At 39.5% G+C, this 19,074-nt stretch overlaps 2 protein-coding genes across 2 annotated transcripts; both read right to left on the reverse strand.

Moving 5' to 3' along the window:
• Positions 1–1,487: 1,487 nt before the first annotated feature.
• On the reverse strand, positions 1,488–7,245 carry tm2d3 (TM2 domain containing 3). The gene is made up of 6 exons (XM_077564805.1): positions 7,086–7,245; positions 6,728–6,829; positions 6,195–6,358; positions 5,927–6,101; positions 3,857–3,932; positions 1,488–3,177 (listed from the first exon to the last, which is right to left on the reverse strand). The coding sequence occupies exons 1-6, from the start codon at positions 7,183–7,185 to the stop codon at positions 3,012–3,014; spliced, it is 783 nt and encodes a 260-aa protein (XP_077420931.1). The 5' UTR covers positions 7,186–7,245; the 3' UTR covers positions 1,488–3,011.
• An 843-nt stretch (positions 7,246–8,088) lies between these two features.
• tars3 (threonyl-tRNA synthetase 3) lies at positions 8,089–19,018 on the reverse strand. Its single transcript, XM_077563621.1, has 19 exons — positions 18,666–19,018; positions 17,476–17,559; positions 16,912–17,099; positions 16,703–16,826; positions 16,405–16,529; positions 16,194–16,311; positions 15,534–15,598; positions 15,367–15,445; positions 15,136–15,282; positions 14,197–14,295; positions 12,011–12,177; positions 11,766–11,928; positions 11,404–11,541; positions 10,767–10,844; positions 10,592–10,692; positions 9,737–9,841; positions 9,532–9,604; positions 9,331–9,445; positions 8,089–8,496 (listed from the first exon to the last, which is right to left on the reverse strand). The coding sequence occupies exons 1-19, from the start codon at positions 18,990–18,992 to the stop codon at positions 8,348–8,350; spliced, it is 2,445 nt and encodes an 814-aa protein (XP_077419747.1). The 5' UTR covers positions 18,993–19,018; the 3' UTR covers positions 8,089–8,347.
• Positions 19,019–19,074: the final 56 nt, after the last annotated feature.

Genomic DNA, 19,074 nt, shown 5'->3' on the forward strand with positions numbered 1-19,074 from the left:
TATTATATCTAATTTTCCACTTTTCTCTCAGCAAAATTTGGCTCATTCATCCACTCCAATTTATGCATTTATATCATTATCATTATAAATCAATATTAAAACAAAGTTTTGATGATATTTAAAAGTAAGGCTTGTTTTCTAATAGAGTCATGATGGTTGTCGCTTGCAGTGTTGGGTAATCAACTACATTTCAATTTATAATTGACTTCCAGCATTTATTTTATTGTATACATTTTGTTGAAAAAACATTATTGGATAATTAAAAGAATAGATTTAATATCGCATGTACAATATAACTAAATTAGTCCATTCAAATTTAAATGTATTGAAATATTTGAGAATGTTTCATTACTGCAGAATTTGCTGCCTGGAGTTTGTAAATTTTAAAAACTATTGGCATGTAAATGTAAAAAAAATATATAGGTTTCAATTTGCTTGTATAAAAAACACAATTTTAACATGTTAATTTTACTGGATTTGGTTTAATAATCATTGAATTATTGTAAAAGTTTGATGTTCCACATTCTTAATAAGAAAACATTCAAAGCATAATTTTTTTTAATGATTTAATATACATGTTTAGTTTTAGAATTGTCCTGAATATATTGGAGAATATACTGTTAGCAGTTTGTATTAAAAAAAAATGGTTATCTGCTGTAAATTATTCAAATTCCATATATTTTATTAAGTTTAAGAGATAATTGAATTATAATTAACAAGCAGTTTTGCAGGGTGGTGGTGGGAATTTTTATTTTATTTGAAATGTCATTAATTGCATTCCTGTTTACACAACTAAAAAAGCAGCATTTTTTTTTTGTTTATTTATTCTGTTTTGGCATTTTGTTCCCCTCCCTGTACCTAATGCCCCCTAAAATGTAAACGTATGTTCCTAACCCTTTATTCGTGGCTAACCTTTACAGCTGTACTATTTTTACATGCATTCAGCGGAACCACAGGGCTAATATTTTAAAAGGTAAACATTTCCAAGTCTCTGAGTCCAGCTGGCCAACCACTGCATCGGTTTGGGGAGGGTGGGGGTTTAGGGGCAGTTGTCTTTGGCCTGGGGCCAGCACAGCGATGAGTCGGAGGGACAAGAATTTGGGTGGAGTGAACTTACTATGGCCTGAGCATAGCGGCCAATGGGAAGGTCGCTTTTTTAGACACCCTTTTTGGTGTTACGCAACATGACAAGGTTTTTGGAAGACGCAGTGTTGTTTTGAACTTGTCAGACGTGTGTCATTACTTATAATGACCTTGACTGAAAAATACAATTCTGAATTCCTATTGGTGGCTAAAACAACAAACAAAAAAAGAATAATCCATTATGCTCATCTCCTTCAATGACAATGCCTGTCCTGCTCTAAACTGTTTACACCAAGAACCAATAAAACAAATATTGACTCGTATACTGATTAGCATAAAACTTACTTTGCATCACCGAATATTCTTAAAATAATTCCAGTCATCCATTTCAGCAAAAAAAAAAAAACGATTTCATACATTTTATTTACACAACTCAAAAAAGGTCATTTTGTGTTTACAACACAAATTAAATACACACGAACATTCATTGAACACATTTGCAAAAGGTCCTGCAGTAAGAGTAGGCTGGCAAACTTGCTTATGATGTCACTTCCTGTTAAATCCTATGATCCTATCAGTTGCTTATGTGCAACATAGGAAGTGTGACACAGAGGTGATACACACACGCAGTATGAGATGATAGTTGTGGCCACATTGCATCAAAGTGATAACGCAAGAATAGAGTCAAGTCACAGTCACTTTCTTTGCAAAATACATATTCAAATTAAAACCCCTTTCATGCAGAGATCCCTGTCAAAGTCGTAACAGAAGACTGCTTCTCCAGGTTTGCCTTTCATGCAAAATCCTGCAAAAGTGATTCACTATCGCAATGTGGGAAAGATCACACATAGCTAGACCGCATCCTGGGTAAGCGGCAGGTGTTTGAAACTCTGCACGCTGGTCCCGGCACAGTCGAATAACCTCTGCCTCTCCCCCCAAAGACAGGAAATTGCTTAGATGATTTTACACCCCTTAGTCAGGATAATGTCATTAATGCAGAATACACTAACGGTTTTCACAGGCATTGCATTTGAAAGGTCTTAAAAAAACAGGCGGTGGAGGTCCCCTCTTGTTGCAGGGGCTTCTCAGCATGATGTTACACCACTGCATCTTTGGGTTAATTTTCTTACAGCTGTGGCCTCAACTTCTGATACTACTTCCCAAGCCAGAAAATTGCTTGGTCGACTTCCCATTACTATTCTGCGTCAGTGTCATTTGTATGGAAAATGCTGATAAAATACCAGTTTTTAAATCGGCAGTGTGAAAGGGGCCTCAAGATTTACTACAACATAACTTGGGGTAATATTCTGACAATTACGACTGATACTACCTCAGAATCCGGAAAAATTGCCTGCATGGCTTCATACCACCATCCCCTATCATTGCTGTTCATACAGGAAAAGTGACCGAGCGAACAGTTACGAAAATATCAGTTTTTACAGGCAGGCCCTAACATTAAAAAGACCCCCTTTTGCTGAAATGATCGTTTTATTACAATCGTGTAAATGACTGGGTGGCAGGAGGTAACGTTTGCATTTGTGATTAATTTCCCCCCCGCAGCGTGTCACCTAATTGCAATCTCCATCAAACCTCAATTCTATCCACTTTGCGCACGGTGAAAGAAAACCAGCCAATGCAGCTTGGAGAGCGTCTTGGCTGCTTCCTTCAAGGAGTGAGATCCCGCCAGGAGGTAATTGCCGGTTCCTGGTGGTGGTACAGCACTCCATCTGCACGCTCGCACCAGAGGAGACTGATTAGGTTTGAGCCACTGTTTCGTTTTCGGGTGTGAGGCAGGAAAACACTTCCTGCGTGTTAGCAGATGGGAATGCTGGGGCGGCGCTGAGAACGTGGTGTCGGGAGATCGTCAGTCCTTGGAGCACAAGCCGTGCCTCAAACATCCTCAACATTTGATTTTGGATTTTGTTTTTTCAGATGTAGAGAGAACCGTCCGCCGGGCCCACGTAACCCACAGCGATGAGAAGCACATCTATCAAAGTCCAAATGCCCAGTCCTCCGAAGCTGAACAGCTTGCCCAGACCCTCTCTCCACTGGCCCAGGTAAAAGCGGTCCGCCCCAAAACCACCCAGCGTGATGCTACGCAAGAGTAGATACAAACAAAAACACATCAGCCTCTTACGTATGCAGTATTTTTTTTTCCTGTGGAAAATATCACTATGTAATGAAAAAAGCTTTTTGTTTGTGCTTTCTAGGACCCAACTGAAGTTTTTTTTAAATTATTATTATTATAATAAAATTCCGATAGCCCACTAAAAAAAATAGATAATGAATAAAATAACTTATTTTTTGGTCTCTTAACACAACAATAAAGACATCAATTACGGGCAGAACATTTGACTGTTTTACAATATTTTGTGAATCAATATTTGTTTAATTTTGCAACAGAGAGAAAAATTTCAGCAATTTTTTTATTGGGAATGTTTGAACGACATTATTGTTGTCTTATGTTGTTATATGTTCAAGTGTATTTAAAAAGAGGAAGAAGTAATGGCCAATAAATTGGTCGGGCTTTAGTGCATTGGCTACTGATAAGATGCACATAGTTGACTTAACTGAAGATGCCGGCACAGTGGCTTTTCTCTCTCATATAACCTTTAACATGGTAATTACAAAAGTATTGCGTGTCAGGCATACTTTGAGGTAATAGACTCAGATGCCGTTAAAGAACAGGAAATTGTCTCTAACAACTATAAGCAACTTCAAATGAGTTGGCCAATAAAAGAAATATAAAGCCTTTTGTCAGCTTTGGTTTTACCTGAGCGCCAACGCCGTGGACCATTTGTATCCTCCAGTCCAGTTGCAATACAAACGCTTCTGAAAACGCCTTTTACCTACAAATAAACAAATGTGAGGATAAGTAACATAACAGGTTATACTATGTGTTATGATACATTCTTAAAAACAATCAAGGTATTTTCACAATGACACATGGAGAATAATCAAGGAAAATATGATTTTTATAATTCAGTTCTTGTTTTCTTAAACTAGTTACTAGGGCTGAACAATTAATTGCATTTGCAATTAAATTGCGGTTTGATAAAACGTGATTACGTAATCCAGAAAGGCTGCAATTTAAACGCCCATTGAAACGTAGCGGAAGGAGAGAAAGAGGGAGGGGAAGCAGGAACGTCACCGCTGTAACTAAAACCTGGCCCCATAAGTGCATGTCATTTCGGTGAGGTTTTTTTTTGTCTCATGAGACCTCGAGACGAGTGTCTAACATGTTTAATTGGTTTGATCTTGGTTTTAAAACAACCCTTCACCGTTGTGAGTTATGACTTTTCGGCTGCCGTAGTGTCGCGAGTTTTGTAAACTTGAGTGCACACGCAAGTGTGCGGCAGCGGCTAATAAATTTGAGTTGTCCTATATTTTGAGGTTAACTATGTCTGTATGTGGCCATATGTTGTGTCGTCCGATTTCATGAATGAAAATTAGGACGGACGAAATCTTTATTGCTCGTCATTACTCATCGTCGTTAAGGACCCGCCTCCTCTCTTATTGTACATGTAGCGTTGGCGAACTAATCAGGCTGAGCGGCAAACAAACAACAACTCTTTAATGACAATTTGCAAGGAACTGTCGGCCATAACCACGCCAGAACACAACTGCTCCAAACGCGCTTACCTTACCAAAAGTCTGTGTTGCGTTCACGAACCGTTCAGACCATAGGAAACTACGCAACCCGCTACCCACTCACAACGATTGCTACAAAATGCTAGTGGTTTTTGAAATCAACTCAAATTTTACTTTGCCTACACTTTAGCATATATGAGTTTACTGACTGTAGATCACTAAGTTTTATTTTTTTCCATTATGTATATTTAATTTATTTATTGATAAATACATTGTTTAAAAAGTGCAGTGTTTACATGTCATGAAAAGTTGGATATGTTGAAGTGGTAAATTGTAACTATAACTGTAATTGTAGTATAAAAAAACTGTGATATAATGGCTTAATTTACCTTTATGTTAAGGTCCTGTAATCTATAATATATCTGATATTGTTTATTATAATTAACTTTTTATTGGGTAAAAAATTAATTGAAAAGGACCTTTAAAAAAAAATAATCGCTATGATATCGCAATTTTTTTTTTGGGGGGGGGGGGGGGTCCCAATTTGATTTTTTTCTATAATCATTCAGCCCTTCTAGTTACGACTTTTTTTCTCACAAAATTAACCATCATGTTACAAATAACCACGTTTTTTTTTTTTCTCTAGCATTGCAAATAATTGCAAAATGACATCTCTTTACACCAGGCATGGGTCGGTTACTGGTTGTTTTCATTGTATTGGATTTTTTTTCATCCTAATATAACTGTTCTAGTAAAATTGTGATTTTTTTCCCTCGGTAAAATTACAAATACTTATCTTTATTCTTGTAAAATATGTCAGACTTTTCACGACTGTCATTAAATTACAATTTTATTGTCATAAAATGAGATATTTTTTCACCAAGAAACAATTTAATTTAATTAATTTAATTTTTTCAAGATACATGAGTTTTTTTAAATTGTAATTTCATGGCTTTCCCACCTTAAAAATTGCAGCTTTTTAAATTATATTTAATTTATAAAATATATTTAGATGTGTTTTTATTTCAAACAATTAAAAATATAATCACAACAACAAAATAATATTAATGTAACTTTTTTTGTCCATTTAATTATCAGGTATTTCAAACACTCCAAAGCATTTTCATAGATAAAAATCTAATGTATGCTCTGCATTTACATGTAAAAACATTACTGTAACACAAAAATAAACTACTAAAAAAGCAGAACACAAACCAAAGAGTGTTGCAAGGAGGCTTTTGAAGAAGTGTACCTAAACAGTGGACGTGTTCCAAGACGTCACAGGTGGCGTTGTAGCGCTGTCGGGGGCAGGCTACAGTCATGCAGCTGGTGGAGTTGGAGCAGCGGTACTGCATCGGGTCGAGCTGCCAGCAGAACTGACAAGTGATGTAAAGAGAGAAGTTGCTTTGCTGTAGGCCCGACTCTCCCTGAGCAAAACAGAAAATTAATTTCAGGGGTGACACACAAGAAGCACCACATTAATGAATGATGACTCAGTGAAAGAGAAAAATAAGACTCACAACACAGTGAACACCCTTTTTGGTTTTACAGGAGAAGGAGGCCATTTTTCCGTAGGTGCAATTGTGCTGGTAATTGCATTGTATGCAATCAGCTGACAAACGAGTGCACAATCCCCCACTGGGACATTTGGAGGCGTAGTACTCCTCATTATCAGCGGGAGAAGCTGCAAATAAAAACAAGAATGTAAAAACGAATATTTGTTCCAGCATCTTATATTATATGGCAGTCGATGCCTCAGCCTAATTTGAGTCCAAGTGTTGTTCATTAACTGCCAAACTGCTGAGTATTGTGAGATGATTTGAGTTGAGTTCGCTGCATTCATCTAGCACTTGTATCTCAAATTACTCTACGTCCCAAAAAAAATGCAAGTCAAAAAGAAAATAATCGTCCCTCATCTCAATTTCATGCATTGGCTGGGAATCGAACCCCAATGACAATTCTAACCTGAATCACCAATGCCTCGCACACGAAGGACCGCATCTTATAAACGGAAGACCATACCGTGTAGTACGTGAATGAATAAAGACTTTACCCGAGGCTGCAGAGGGCACCACCGGGCTGGTGATGACCGGGCCGTGCTGGGCATCTCTGGTGTACGGAGGCTCCTGGCCAACGTGCGGCGAGCTCAGGTATCCTTGACCCGCAAACACAAGTGTCACTCATGGCGGTTAGAGCGCATCTCTTAATGCTAATATATGCTTGAATTGAAATAAACATCACAAAACAGTAACTTAATATGTGAAATGCGACATTTTGTGGACAAGCGGCACTGCTAACTATCCGTTTTGAGTGTTTAGCCTGACCCGCTAGCAAAGGGCTAAGTGCTATGTATGTACGACACCGTTAAAGGTACCTTTTAAACATTCCCAGTAACCACAAAAAGAGCGTACCATTGACACACTGTAAAAATAGGTCCGTACACAAAAGGAGTCCAATTCCGTAGCTTTTGAGTAATCGCTCCCGGTCAGGTCGCCACTGTTGACAAGCCATTTGTCGCTTGCTTGTCTTCCTTGTTGCGTCCTACTTTTTCTTCATTGGTTGCTTGCTTGTAGCTATTGGTGATGTGAGGCGCATTATTGCCCTCTATGGCCACATTAGGTACAACAGCAGTGTATGATTTATCCCTCCCACCCCACACACAATTATCAATTTTAGATTGATAGTGTTGAAAAATATACGTAGGGCCTACTAATCAAGTGTTATTTTTTAGCATAAACATTTGTTCCCTCTAGTGAGGATAAGATCAGAAAGATCAGAAAATGGATGGATGCACATCATTTTTCTGTCACTACTTGTCAAATGGCATGTTTATATGCCCCCCCTAAAAAAGAAGAACAAGGAAATAAATGCTAAAATTGTAAATCAATATTGTGACCTACAATGCGTGTAACTTGATTGACAAAAATAAAGATTTTTTTCAAGTAAGCAACTGTGATAATGAGTGCATATAAACAAGTAGTAATTTTTGTCATCACATCCTTAGAGCACAATTATTGATTGGTTTGCAGAGAGCTTCCACACCATCAGAGAGATATGATTGTTCAAAGGTATCAAGAGACGGCATTAATATACCGTGGAACAGCGGATAGCCACATTACCAAGAACTTACCGTCCCTCCAAAATGGCTGCGATGAGAAGAAAACTGGTCAGAAAAGCTGTCAAGAGACGGAAAGCATCAAGAAGGTGCAATCATTTTTGGCAGTTACTGGCTGTTTGGTAGGCCCTACATGTGACAATATACCATCTTCTTCACATCCGAGCTTTGGTGAAGAGTTGCAAGGCGAAAGCCAAAATGAAAGCAACATAATGTAAATATTACTAGCATTGATATCGTAAAGGCTGAGTGATACTTTCCCCAACACTGATTTTTGTTGTAGAAAAACGAAAACAAGCTGCACTTCAACATTTTGATTTATTTCCCTCCCAAGAAGAGACACGACGGCAGTTACATCCATCATCAGTCTTCATAATGGCAATTGACACACATTTATTTAAATCACCAACATCCTCTGATCAATCACAGTGACATTTTGCACCTTTAACGACACGTTCCCGGCACCACCTTTATGTGAGACATTTTTCAGCATTTGTATCGTCATCCGCAGAAGACTTAGGTACTCAGACATCTCGGATAGCTCGTCAGCCTTTTCCATCAGAACTCCTCTTCTGCATTTTGACAGCGGGCTTGCTTGAGGAGGCTCAGCCGGGCAAGCGCCTCGGCCACTGAGACTTCGCCGTGGACTTTGTTATCCCTGGTGCGCACGTTGACGCCACTCGTCGTCTTCTCCTTCTCGCCGACCACTGCAAAAGCATGACAAGGCCAACACCGGTTCATGCCAAGTGACACAGCTAGCTCCCCTAGCACATGGCCCCCGCTTGGTGTCAGTGAATTTGTCACTTATGGGTGCTAGCCAGCACAGAACTCAGTGGGAAAAAAAGTCCAACTGTTGAGTCTAATAGAGTTTAAAACTCAGTGAAAACAAGCAACATGAACAAGTGACGTGAACAGTTTGTCTACATAATGGTTTAATGCTAAGATTTGCCATGTAGTAGCTGTAATTCCTTAGGTGGAACTATACTAAAAAAGTAAAGCAAAAACTGACAATAATTACAGTAATTTCTGGACTATAAACTGCTACTTTCTTCACATGCATTTGACTCTGCGGCTAATACAAAGGTGCGGCTTATCCATCAGATCACAAGGGGGCGCACTATAAAGGAAGTGCAAGAGCAACATGCACAGCAAAGCAAAGCAAACCAAGTAAGCCCAAATACAGTAGAAGAGACAGAACGAGAGCAAGACAATTTGCAATTTGCACCCTCATTATGGAAAAGAAAGTAGCTGGAACCCGGTAACATTAAAACACCTGCGGCTTACAGTCAGGTGCGGCTTATGTATAACAAACTTGAGTATTCCCCAAATTTAGCTAGCGCGGCTTATAGTCAGGTGCGCCTTATAGTCCAGAAATTACTGTAGCTAAATATAAACAGTCAATATTCAGCATGACAATTTAGCCTTAGCCTATTATAACATGAACAAAATATACATTATACACAGGCAGAACTTTGGGTATTAACTGGAATACAGCCAGATATGCCCAAATGATGACCGCAAAAGTACCAAAAAGTCCTTACCCAGAATGAAATTATATTGGGCCAGTTGAGCGTTACGGATTTTTTTGTTTAAAAGGCACCCAGAATCCAGGTCAGCGTCAGCCATCATGCCTGCATCTGTGAACTGCTTACAGACCTAAGAGGCAAGAAATGGCGCCCATATGATGTATATGACATCATCAAGATACTTTTAGTTGTGGTTAAGACTGATTGGTGACTCACCTCCTTGGCATATTCCTCACAGGATGGGTTGACAGGCACTACCATCACCTGCCTTGGAGAGATCCACAGAGGCCTGGTGGGAGGGATTAATATCATAAAAAGTGTTAACATGGTTGAAATGTTCATGTTGTAGGAGTATTAGTGTTGTTGTTGTTGTTGTTATTAATTATTATTTTTTATTTACAGTTACCAGAAAGCCACCCACCATTTCCCAGCATAGTTTTCTGTCAGAATTGCAATCATTCTCTCCACAGAGCCCAAGATGGCACGGTGGATGATAACCGGACGAGCTTTGTCGTCGCCATCCTTCCTGTGGGAAAGATAATAAAATAAAAAAGTACCTGTATTGTTGTTATTATTGTGAGTTGGCAAGAAAGTGAGGGTGTCAGTCATTCAGTCAGTTATTGGGGAAAAACTGAGTGAGTCTGTTTCTAAGTCAGTCACAAAATCAATCAAAACCATTTATTCAATCATTGAGCTCTTTTGGATTTCCCCTCTGGGTATCAATAAATGATAGTCAGTCATCCGGTCATTGAGTCAGTCAGTCCTTGACAAGTCTGAGTCTTTCATTTAATTGGCCAATGAATGAGTTGACAATCAAGTCCTCGAGTTAATAAATTGAATAAAATGAGTCAATCACTGAGTAACAAAATCACAAGGTCAATTAATCAGTCATTTATTAATCATTCAGACAGTAATTAGGCCATTGAGTCTATTATTTAATCACTCAATCGGACAAACATTAAGTTGGTCATTAATTCACTGAGTCATAAATTGGTGAGTCAGTCAGCCATCTTGCTAATCAGTCATTTATTCAGTGAACTAGTCAATTATTGAGTCAGAATCTGAGTTAGTTGGCCAGTGATTAAGTCAATTAGTGAGTCAGAATGTTACTCGATCAGTCACTCGACACGTTCATTGAATAAGTCAGTCATTGAGTCACTTATAACAAATGAATTAATAAGACTTGTTATGTGAGTGGATTAAAAGATCATCTTTAGTGCACAGTCAGTAAATCAGAGCCTGTGCACTGTGTCAGTGTTTGGATCAATCGTCTCACCCCACAAAGGTCAGGTCGAAGCGGATGGGAAGCTGGAAGTCCAGTTGAATGGTTGCACACTGGTGGTAACGCCCAATGGCGTCTTTGATCTTAATGTCAATCTATAACAGCGCATAAAGTGTTAGCGTGTACATTCCACACTGATTCATACTGTACGACTTGTGAATGAGCTGACCTTGGGTCCGTAAAAAGCGCCATCTCCTGGGTTGAGTTTCCAAGGCTCTCCAAACTCATTGAGGCTGTTCTCCAATTGCTGGAAAACACGAGTCAGTGTTACAAATTCAAAAGGTATAAAAAGAAAACCACTTAGAAGCAACAATCACCGCAATTATAATTTTGTTGGATTGACAGGCTAATCCAAATAGCGGTCGCTAAATTACGTGTTCACTCACTAACACATTTAGAAAAGTGCACATATAATAATTAAATCTTTTTTTTTTTTTAACTACCACATCAATATTTTGTTTTCTTTTTTACAAAACTCCTCTTTATTTATAAAGCAGTTTGAACAGTGAGAACTATTGTGCTATAGAAATACCAAAATATTTTTAATGCTTTGTTGCAGAGAGGCTGTTGAAATTCCACCGGAAGTCATGTTGTAGTTGTTTTCATGCTGCTTTGATATTCACATTGGCGTGATGCCGTTGCAAATGAGGTAACAAACATGACATCAGCTAGTCAGAGTTTCCCTGTAGTTGTTTATAGAGTAGACGTAGCTAATGAGCAGGGAACTCTGCAATACCAAATACTCCCTACCAAAAAAATATGAGTAAGAAGGCATGACACTTTAGACCCTGAGCATTGATGGCAACCTTCTCAGCTTGGTTCCACACGGCAATGTCACCCAGGTACTTCTCCGGGCGGGTGGAGAGGTGAAGCTGGAAGGAGAAGCCAAATATGCTGTAAACACTGCGCAGGAAGTCCAGGCAGCCCTTCATCTCAGACTCTATCTGAGGAGAAAACATTGGAAATGAGTCAAAGTGAGTACAAATGATGCCACATTATAACATTTTGTGGCAAATGGTTTAATAGCAGGCAAATAACTACCTAATCAAAAATAATAAAACAAAAAATATAATCCATTCGCTACATTTCAATTGGATAATCAGTGAGTCGATTCATTCATCAGAAAGTGCTCAGGGCCCTAATAATGTGTTAGACTCATATACAATACCTGTTCCATGGTACAAAAAATGTGAGCATCGTCCTGCTGGAAACGTCGCACTCTGGTCAACCCGGTGAGCGTTCCAGATAACTCGTTACGGTGGAGGACCCCGAAGTCAGCCAGCCTGACTGGAAGCTCCCTCCACGAGCGAGGTCTATGGCTGTACATCAAACTGGAGTGCGAGAACATACCAGAGAAATAAAAAAAAATAATTAATTAATTAATGAAGGGAAGCAACAAAGAGGTGGTCTAACCAGTGTCCAGGGCAGTTCATGGGTTTCAGTGCGAAGGTGTCACCCTCCACGGGGAAGGAGAACATGTTTTCGCTGTAGTGCTGCCAGTGGCCCGACGTCTCCCACAGCTTGCTGTTATAAATATTGGGAGAGGCCACTTCCTGGAAGCCTCTTTTCCAATACTCATCCTAAGTGAGAAACACACCAATATATGTATATGTATATGTATATATAAAAAGAACACAACTCCATCCAGTATCGGGCAGCTTTTGACCCTCACTGAGCCACTTTAGTTCTTGACAACGTCAACGTGAGAAAAAAAAAAAGCACGTTTCAAGAATATGAAATGTTGTGCAATGAACTAGTTTGTTTGCAAAAATCCGTGGTCACGCGCACATAAGGGCACCCTGACTCATTGTGCAATTGAAGAGGAAGTCAATCCAAATATGTTCTTTACAATAATAAGTTATGTGCAGCCCCACTACTCTAAACACGGTATTCTGATTAATATTGCATTTGTGTAATATGAATTAAGGAGCAAAATCCACCCGTTTTTATCCATCTCAGGGGGCAGCCATTTTGTCACTTGCTGTCACCTGACATCACAGTTGCCCAGGGCTCAGGTAACGACCAATCAAGTCTCCACTTGCGAGCGTCACATGACCAAACTGCGAAAACAGGTGAGCCGTGATTGGTGTAGAGTGGCAAAGTCCTTATAGCAATTTTCTGTATTTGCAAAAAATAGAGGTAGGAGGAGGTTGTGGTTCAGGAAATTCTGCAAAGATGGGATCAGAGTGTGTAACACCTGATTTCCACCATGTTGCGTTTAAAGCGATCATTGCGGTCCAGACATGTTTTATAGGTCACACCAGATGCTTCATATAATCATTATTTGTATTTATTGGACGCATGATAGTTCTATATTCTGTATTTTGTAATGACACTGCTCTGCTAATAATGGCTTCCACCCCACCCCCCATCCCCCTGTGTGAAATTGGCTAATAATGGCTGCATGAAGGTGACTTGCCAAGAGCAAGCAATGACATGTGTCGTGGAGGGGAACTGATAAAAATGGAAGTGACACACTCTCACACTAAAACAGACCGAGCCTTGCTCTAACGATTCAAGCAATGTGAGAGACCTTCTTGGCCTCATTCTTGTGTCCTCATTTGGGCTGTGAAAATTGTCAAGTTGTCAAGCAGGAGAAATATGTCACAGGGACATGTTCCGCTGACTGACATCTGATCAAATCTGTTCCACGTCAGAAAGCTATCTATTTGTCGATTTAGTAAAAGTATGTCTTTGCTCAACTATTAGGATGCAGCTTAATTAATCAAAAGGCCAACAACTCGAACGACTACAGGAAAACCGGTCTCACTATTCACAACAAATGCACGATAGTACACACCTCTCAGTACATGGACTTCATAACACAAACCAGATCAGCGTGTTTCTTTGGTCTATCCAATAATGGAAATACAAAAATATTTTTCCCACTCTTCAAAAAATAAACTCTGCCAACTCTCTGCCTCCACACATGTATTAATCTTTAATACTGTTTTTTTTGTACTTGCATTTACTGCACGTCCCCTAGAGATTGCACACAATCACTGCAATCAAAGTGTCAGATGTTTCAACATGTGCTGGCTGAGATCATAGTGGTGGAGTGAAAGGGACTGATTGCCGTATTGTCACAAGTCATGGCCTGGCAGATTTCATTTACTCAACTGCAGATGGCTTCATGTTACAAAGAGATTACAATTTCTGCGTAGAAAACAAAATATACAAAACACAGAGTTTCCATAGTTGAATTCAACTGAGAGGTATGCAAATTTTAAAAAACTTTATTTACAAAATTTATTTGTGTGGTATATTGATAAAATGTTGAATGTCTATGTTTTGAGAAAAGAGTATAGCTGACTCTTCAAGGTTCAGAATTTGTATTATCTTGTGAACCTATACAGTTAAGCCTTTTTTTTTTTTGGAGTGCCAGTTTTAAATTCTTTTTTACTTCCTCCAAGGTTATGGTGGTCATTACCATTCACTGTTTTCAGGATTACACAAAAATAAAAGTCAATTTACGATTAAGAACCCACGTCTGTTATATTTTTAGCGTTTAATCTACTAATCATTATTTCAATTTTGTGTATCTTCTTTAATAGATGGAAATAAACCAAACAAAAAGATCTGAACGCCACTTTTCTCACCCTGATATACTCGATGAGCGTGTTGTAGATGTAAGCACCACGTGGCAGAAAGAAGCAACTTCCGGGACTGAGATCATGGAAGAAGAACAGCTCCTGGTCCTGGCAAGTGCACATTTACAACAAGCATAATAACTTTTATTGACATTTTGGCCCTTTATATTTACAAACCACATTGCTGACATTGAAAACAACACAACTAGCGGCTTTAACAGCATCTCGATGACAATTGCTGGGAATATGGAAGCACACGGTTGTTAATAAGGCGCTGCCTTCTGTGCGACCCCATGCTGGGGACCCAAATGGGAAGCTGGGATGACTTTCAGAGGTTTCAAAATGGGGTCAAAGGAGGGAGTACAGCGACCCCTGCTGGTATGAGGGGCACTTCTACATTCAATATATACAGTGGGGCAGAAAAGTATTTGGCCAAATAAATAATTTTTTACCCCACTGTATTTTGTTTTAAAATATTTATTGAAATAACACACAGCTCCCACCGTCCGCTTTAACAATAGAGGCGCAGCGGACGGTCCACTTCGACTCAATGTCCCCCGCATATAGAAGAGACCACCTAACACAAGTTGCTGTTATAATAAGTAATTTAATATTTTGTCTCCCTTATTTTTACATTGATCTCCATCACTTCATTGCTATGTAATAAATGAAAATACAATAGAAAACAAATATTTACCAAAATTGTCTTTCTAATATCTTTTGATTACAACTATAAATTAAAAAAAATGATATGGATAATATGTAAATAAGAATAAATGAATAAAAACAAGCCAAAACGGAAAAATATTAAAAATAACAAATATGTTGAAAAAAAATAATACAAATGTCTAAATATAGAATTATTCTTCAAAATATATGAATACAACTATTATTGCGCATTGTCGTGCTGCATCTAATACATTTTCTATCAAGCGTACGCCAACTCACTTTGCCAATCTTGCGATGGTCCCTATTCTTGGCCTCCTCCTGGAAGCGTTCCCACTCTTTGAGCATCTTGGAGTCGGGGAAGGAGATCCCGTAGATCCTCTGCAGAGTTTCCATGTCTGAGCGGCCCTCCCAGTAGGTGGCAGAGTTCTGACGACAAAGAGAGATATTAGATGCTAATTGTGTGCATACATTGATGTGAATGACCAATGCATAAAGTAATTTAAAGTGCACCTTGTAGATCTTCATGGCTTTGATTTTTCCTGTATGCCTCACATGAGGACCTCTACAGAGGTCTATAAGGGGCCCACACCTAACCAAAACCCATGATTAGCTTGACAAAGACTTAAGTAGTAAGCATCATATTCACAAGTTCACAATGTTGTGTTAAACCAACAAACCTGTAAACTGTTGTCGTGGCTGTGGTGACCTTCTCATTTAGAATGCGGCACTTGAATTTGTTGTACTGGAAAATAAAAACATGCAGGTTACACATATACTGAGAATCAGGGTGATTTCGAGCCCGGTTGCCCCTTTTACGATCAAAGTCAGCAGCAATTATCAGATGCCTTGCAACAATTAGCCTCATCTTTTTCCTATTTTTTCCCCCTCCAAATAGTTGACACAATACCCCATAACTACAAGATGAAAATGTTTTAGATTTTTGTTAACATATTAAAAAATTCTAAAAAAACAAACAAACTATTTGACAGCATTTGCCATGAAGATAAAAAATGAGCTCAAAAGCATCCTTTTTCCATTCATCATCCTTCAGATGTTTCCAGTTTAATGAGTCCAGTTCAAATACATAAAAAAAAAAACTTTGGGAAATGTTTATGATGTGTAATGTATGTTTTTGAACAAATTTTGAGAAAGAAAATGAATGTATTCCATTTTGGAATTAGGCTGTAACAATACATTCTTATAATACCTCACATATGGACTGTATGTCCCCATTGCATTTCATAATTGAGAATTGAGAAAAAAATTGGTGACGCATGTAAGCCTTAAAGGCAGTCTGGGCTCTCATAAGTGTTCTTATTTTACAACATCTCTCTCACTTTGAACATCTTCAGCAGCGTCTCCTTGGTAACCTCAAGCCTCTCAAAGGCTTGTCTCTCCTTCACTACCATCTTGCACAAGGTCTCCAGATCCCCAAACTCGGTGCTGGACACACTCCTACAAAAATTACGTTTGTGAATGACATGATTGTGTTTTTACTGTCGTCTTTTTATGACAAAACTGTATGGAATGATTGGCAGTTAAACTTACTTTGATCCATCGAGGAACATGTCATAGTAGAAACCGTTCTCTATGGGGGGTCCGTAACATAAACAGCCACCATAGAAGCGCTCCATCGCCTCGCCTAGGATGTGAGCACTGGAGTGCCAGTACACCTGCAAGGAAGAACAATTGTATAGTATTACTCATTAGAGGTCCTTAAGCTCCTAAAATATAGTATGGTGGAAGCCAAAATACTAGATTGTCTAAATCGTCTCGTCTTGGGCATCATCCCCTCTTTCAGCTTTTAAATCAATTATTAAAATCATAGAAAGCCTGTTTTGCTCACTCCTTGTGCGTCCTCATTGTCAAAGCGCAAAATCTCCAGCGAGCAGTCGCGTTCCAGAGGTCTGTCCAAGTCCCACAGATCCCCGTTCACTCGAGATATCACTGCGTTGTCAGCTAGACCCTGACTGGAGACCAAAAAGAAAAAGAAAAAAATAATGAAACAATGTGCTTACTAAGTACAGTTTATTTTCCATCAGCAACATGATTTACCTGATGTCACAAGCCAGTTGGTACGGAGTGGTGATCCAGGACGTGCCAGTCACCTGGCGACCATCGGGCAGTTCTACCATGATGGGCTTACCGTCTGAAGCTCTTTTGGCTAGGAGGGCGTCACTTTCCTTCTTCAGCTCCTCGTAGAGGCTGAGGCGCTCATTGACAAAAGCGGGCCAGACCTTCAGCTGCCCAAAAAGTCTTTGTTAAGAGCAATACAGCTAGCTAGTGCATAGTCGAAGTTCACGATTTGCAAATTCAATTATTTTTGGAAGGCGCCTACCCTAGCCACGTAATAACTTACGCATTCACTTTTTATGTTCAAGACAAAGTCATGTCTGATAATAAGTATTTTAGCACCATCTGGTGGCTTGTTGGTGCCAAGCAACTATGTCGAACTGATAGCCTTGTCAAATAGAAAAGTAATTTGTTGCCTTTTTTTCTTTGTAATAGCGCTTGTCACCATGAAGGTAGACCTGTCCAGGACAGGTGGACAATTAACAGTCGTCATGCAAGTTTTTTGGAACGTGTAAAGAATATTGAATTTTAAGTAAGAATAATCACCCCATTCGCGGTTCCATCTGATTGTCCTTTAGTCTGCTTCTTCTCCTTGTTTTTGTCACCTTGTTTAGCATCAGAGCTGCTTACCTGTATGAAAAAGATTTACATTATTGTAAAAGACAAATAGGCATTTTTTTTTTTACATGACTGTGACTTAAACAAAATACTCCAAGGATCATATATAACATGACACTTTAGCCTCCCAGTCTGTTTTCAGAAGGTGGTCCTGTCTCATGAAAATGAGCCACTGCTCAAACTACTCTCCCTCTACTGTGGGGGCAACGCAGAGTAAGGTTTTGTTACCATGGCAACTGGGCCTTGTAGTTGCGTGGCTACTAGCCCAGACTGAAGGAAAAAACAAGCATACATAAAAGACAGCAAAATTATTAAGTGTCTTTCTCAGGTAAAAACAGCGTGTTGTCACAAAGCCGCTGGATGATCCATGTCATTTGATGTTAGGAGATATGTGCCATGTAGCAGACTTTAAAAGACAGGCTAGTAAATGCTAATGCTATTAGAGTGGACCTATCTTCATGACATGAAGCAAATATTACGTACATTTCTCACAAATTAAAACAGTTCCCAACTGTCTATAGTATCACACTTTCTTTTTGTCATATAGGCCTACCCCAATGATCAAGTTGATAATGTTAGCTAACACCACACTGTGCTAAAACTACAGCTCTGTTTAGCGTTTGGGTTTTAACATGACAAGTGTTTCAGTGTCACTTAAAAATAGCAGATCTTCACCCAGTCTCGCTGCCCAGTCAAGGTTGGAGAAACTCTTAAGCTTAAACGTCTAAACTTCTTCTAAACTTCCACACGAATTTGTAGCAAAATCAACTAATTGGGGCCAAGACTGTCAAGCATATTATTATTATTACGACCAGAAACCTTTTCCAGCATGCTTACTATCCATCCATTTTCTTGGCCGCTTTTTCCTCACAAGGGTCGCGGGGGTGCTGGAGCCTATCCCAGCTGTTGTATCTATTTAATTAGTTAGGAGTACGGGTTGTACTAAATTAAACAATCTGCTCATGACATTGGCCATAACGCAGCAATTAATTAATATAAATGTGAGGTTGGTGGGTCAGGAAAAAAAAAGGTTGGTGGGTCAGGGAAAAAAAAAAAAAAAAAAAGCAAGTTTGAGAACCAGACCAAAATTGTTACGTGCACCCCTTATTAACCATCACCTTTTTAGCAGCAGCTTTGTTATTCGCCTGCCTTCCTTTGACGACGTTTCCCCCGGCAACGTTACCAAATTGCCCCCCAGGCTGTGAGCTTCTGCCCTTCTCCAGCTCCAGCTCCAGCTCCACCCGCAGACCCCGGTGGAGGTGCCGTAGCCGGTACTTGAGCTTCTCATTCTCTGACCTCAGCTCCTCCAGCTGCGAGGAGACCCCCGCGTCGCCGGCAGGGCCTAACTCCCGGTTGATCCCGTCCCGAAGGGTGGAGATCTCGCCGGCAAGGAGTCGAATTTGCTCCTCCTGAGCTGCCAAGCGTGCGGTTAAGCAATCCGCCATCTTTAAACGACCACCACAGGCAGGATGAAGGCGGACTTCCGGTGACGTTTTGTCAGAGTTGCAGACGTCCTGAAAAAATAAT

This window comes from Vanacampus margaritifer, chromosome 4 (genome assembly GCF_051991255.1).
Source record: "Vanacampus margaritifer isolate UIUO_Vmar chromosome 4, RoL_Vmar_1.0, whole genome shotgun sequence".
In the NCBI taxonomy this organism is placed as follows: Eukaryota; Metazoa; Chordata; class Actinopteri; order Syngnathiformes; family Syngnathidae; genus Vanacampus; species Vanacampus margaritifer.

What these genes read in the sequence shown, in the direction of transcription:
- tm2d3 (XM_077564805.1), bottom strand. Translation starts at nt 7,185, where the DNA reads ATGGCTTGTCAACAGTGGCGACCTGACCGGGAGCGATTACTCAAAAGC. An exon ending in ATTTTTACAGTGTGTCAATG is followed by an intron (nt 6,830 to 7,085) that starts GTACGCTCTTTT and finishes TTGCGGGTCAAG; the next exon opens with GATACCTGAGCTCGCCGCAC. An exon ending in AAAAGGGTGTTCACTGTGTT is followed by an intron (nt 6,102 to 6,194) that starts GTGAGTCTTATT and finishes TGTTTTGCTCAG; the next exon opens with GGAGAGTCGGGCCTACAGCA.
- tars3 (XM_077563621.1), bottom strand. Translation starts at nt 18,992, where the DNA reads ATGGCGGATTGCTTAACCGCACGCTTGGCAGCTCAGGAGGAGCAAATT. An exon ending in AAGCCATGAAGATCTACAAG is followed by an intron (nt 15,283 to 15,366) that starts GTGCACTTTAAA and finishes CTTTGTCGTCAG; the next exon opens with AACTCTGCCACCTACTGGGA. An exon ending in GTGAGGAATATGCCAAGGAG is followed by an intron (nt 9,446 to 9,531) that starts GTGAGTCACCAA and finishes CTTGCCTCTTAG; the next exon opens with GTCTGTAAGCAGTTCACAGA.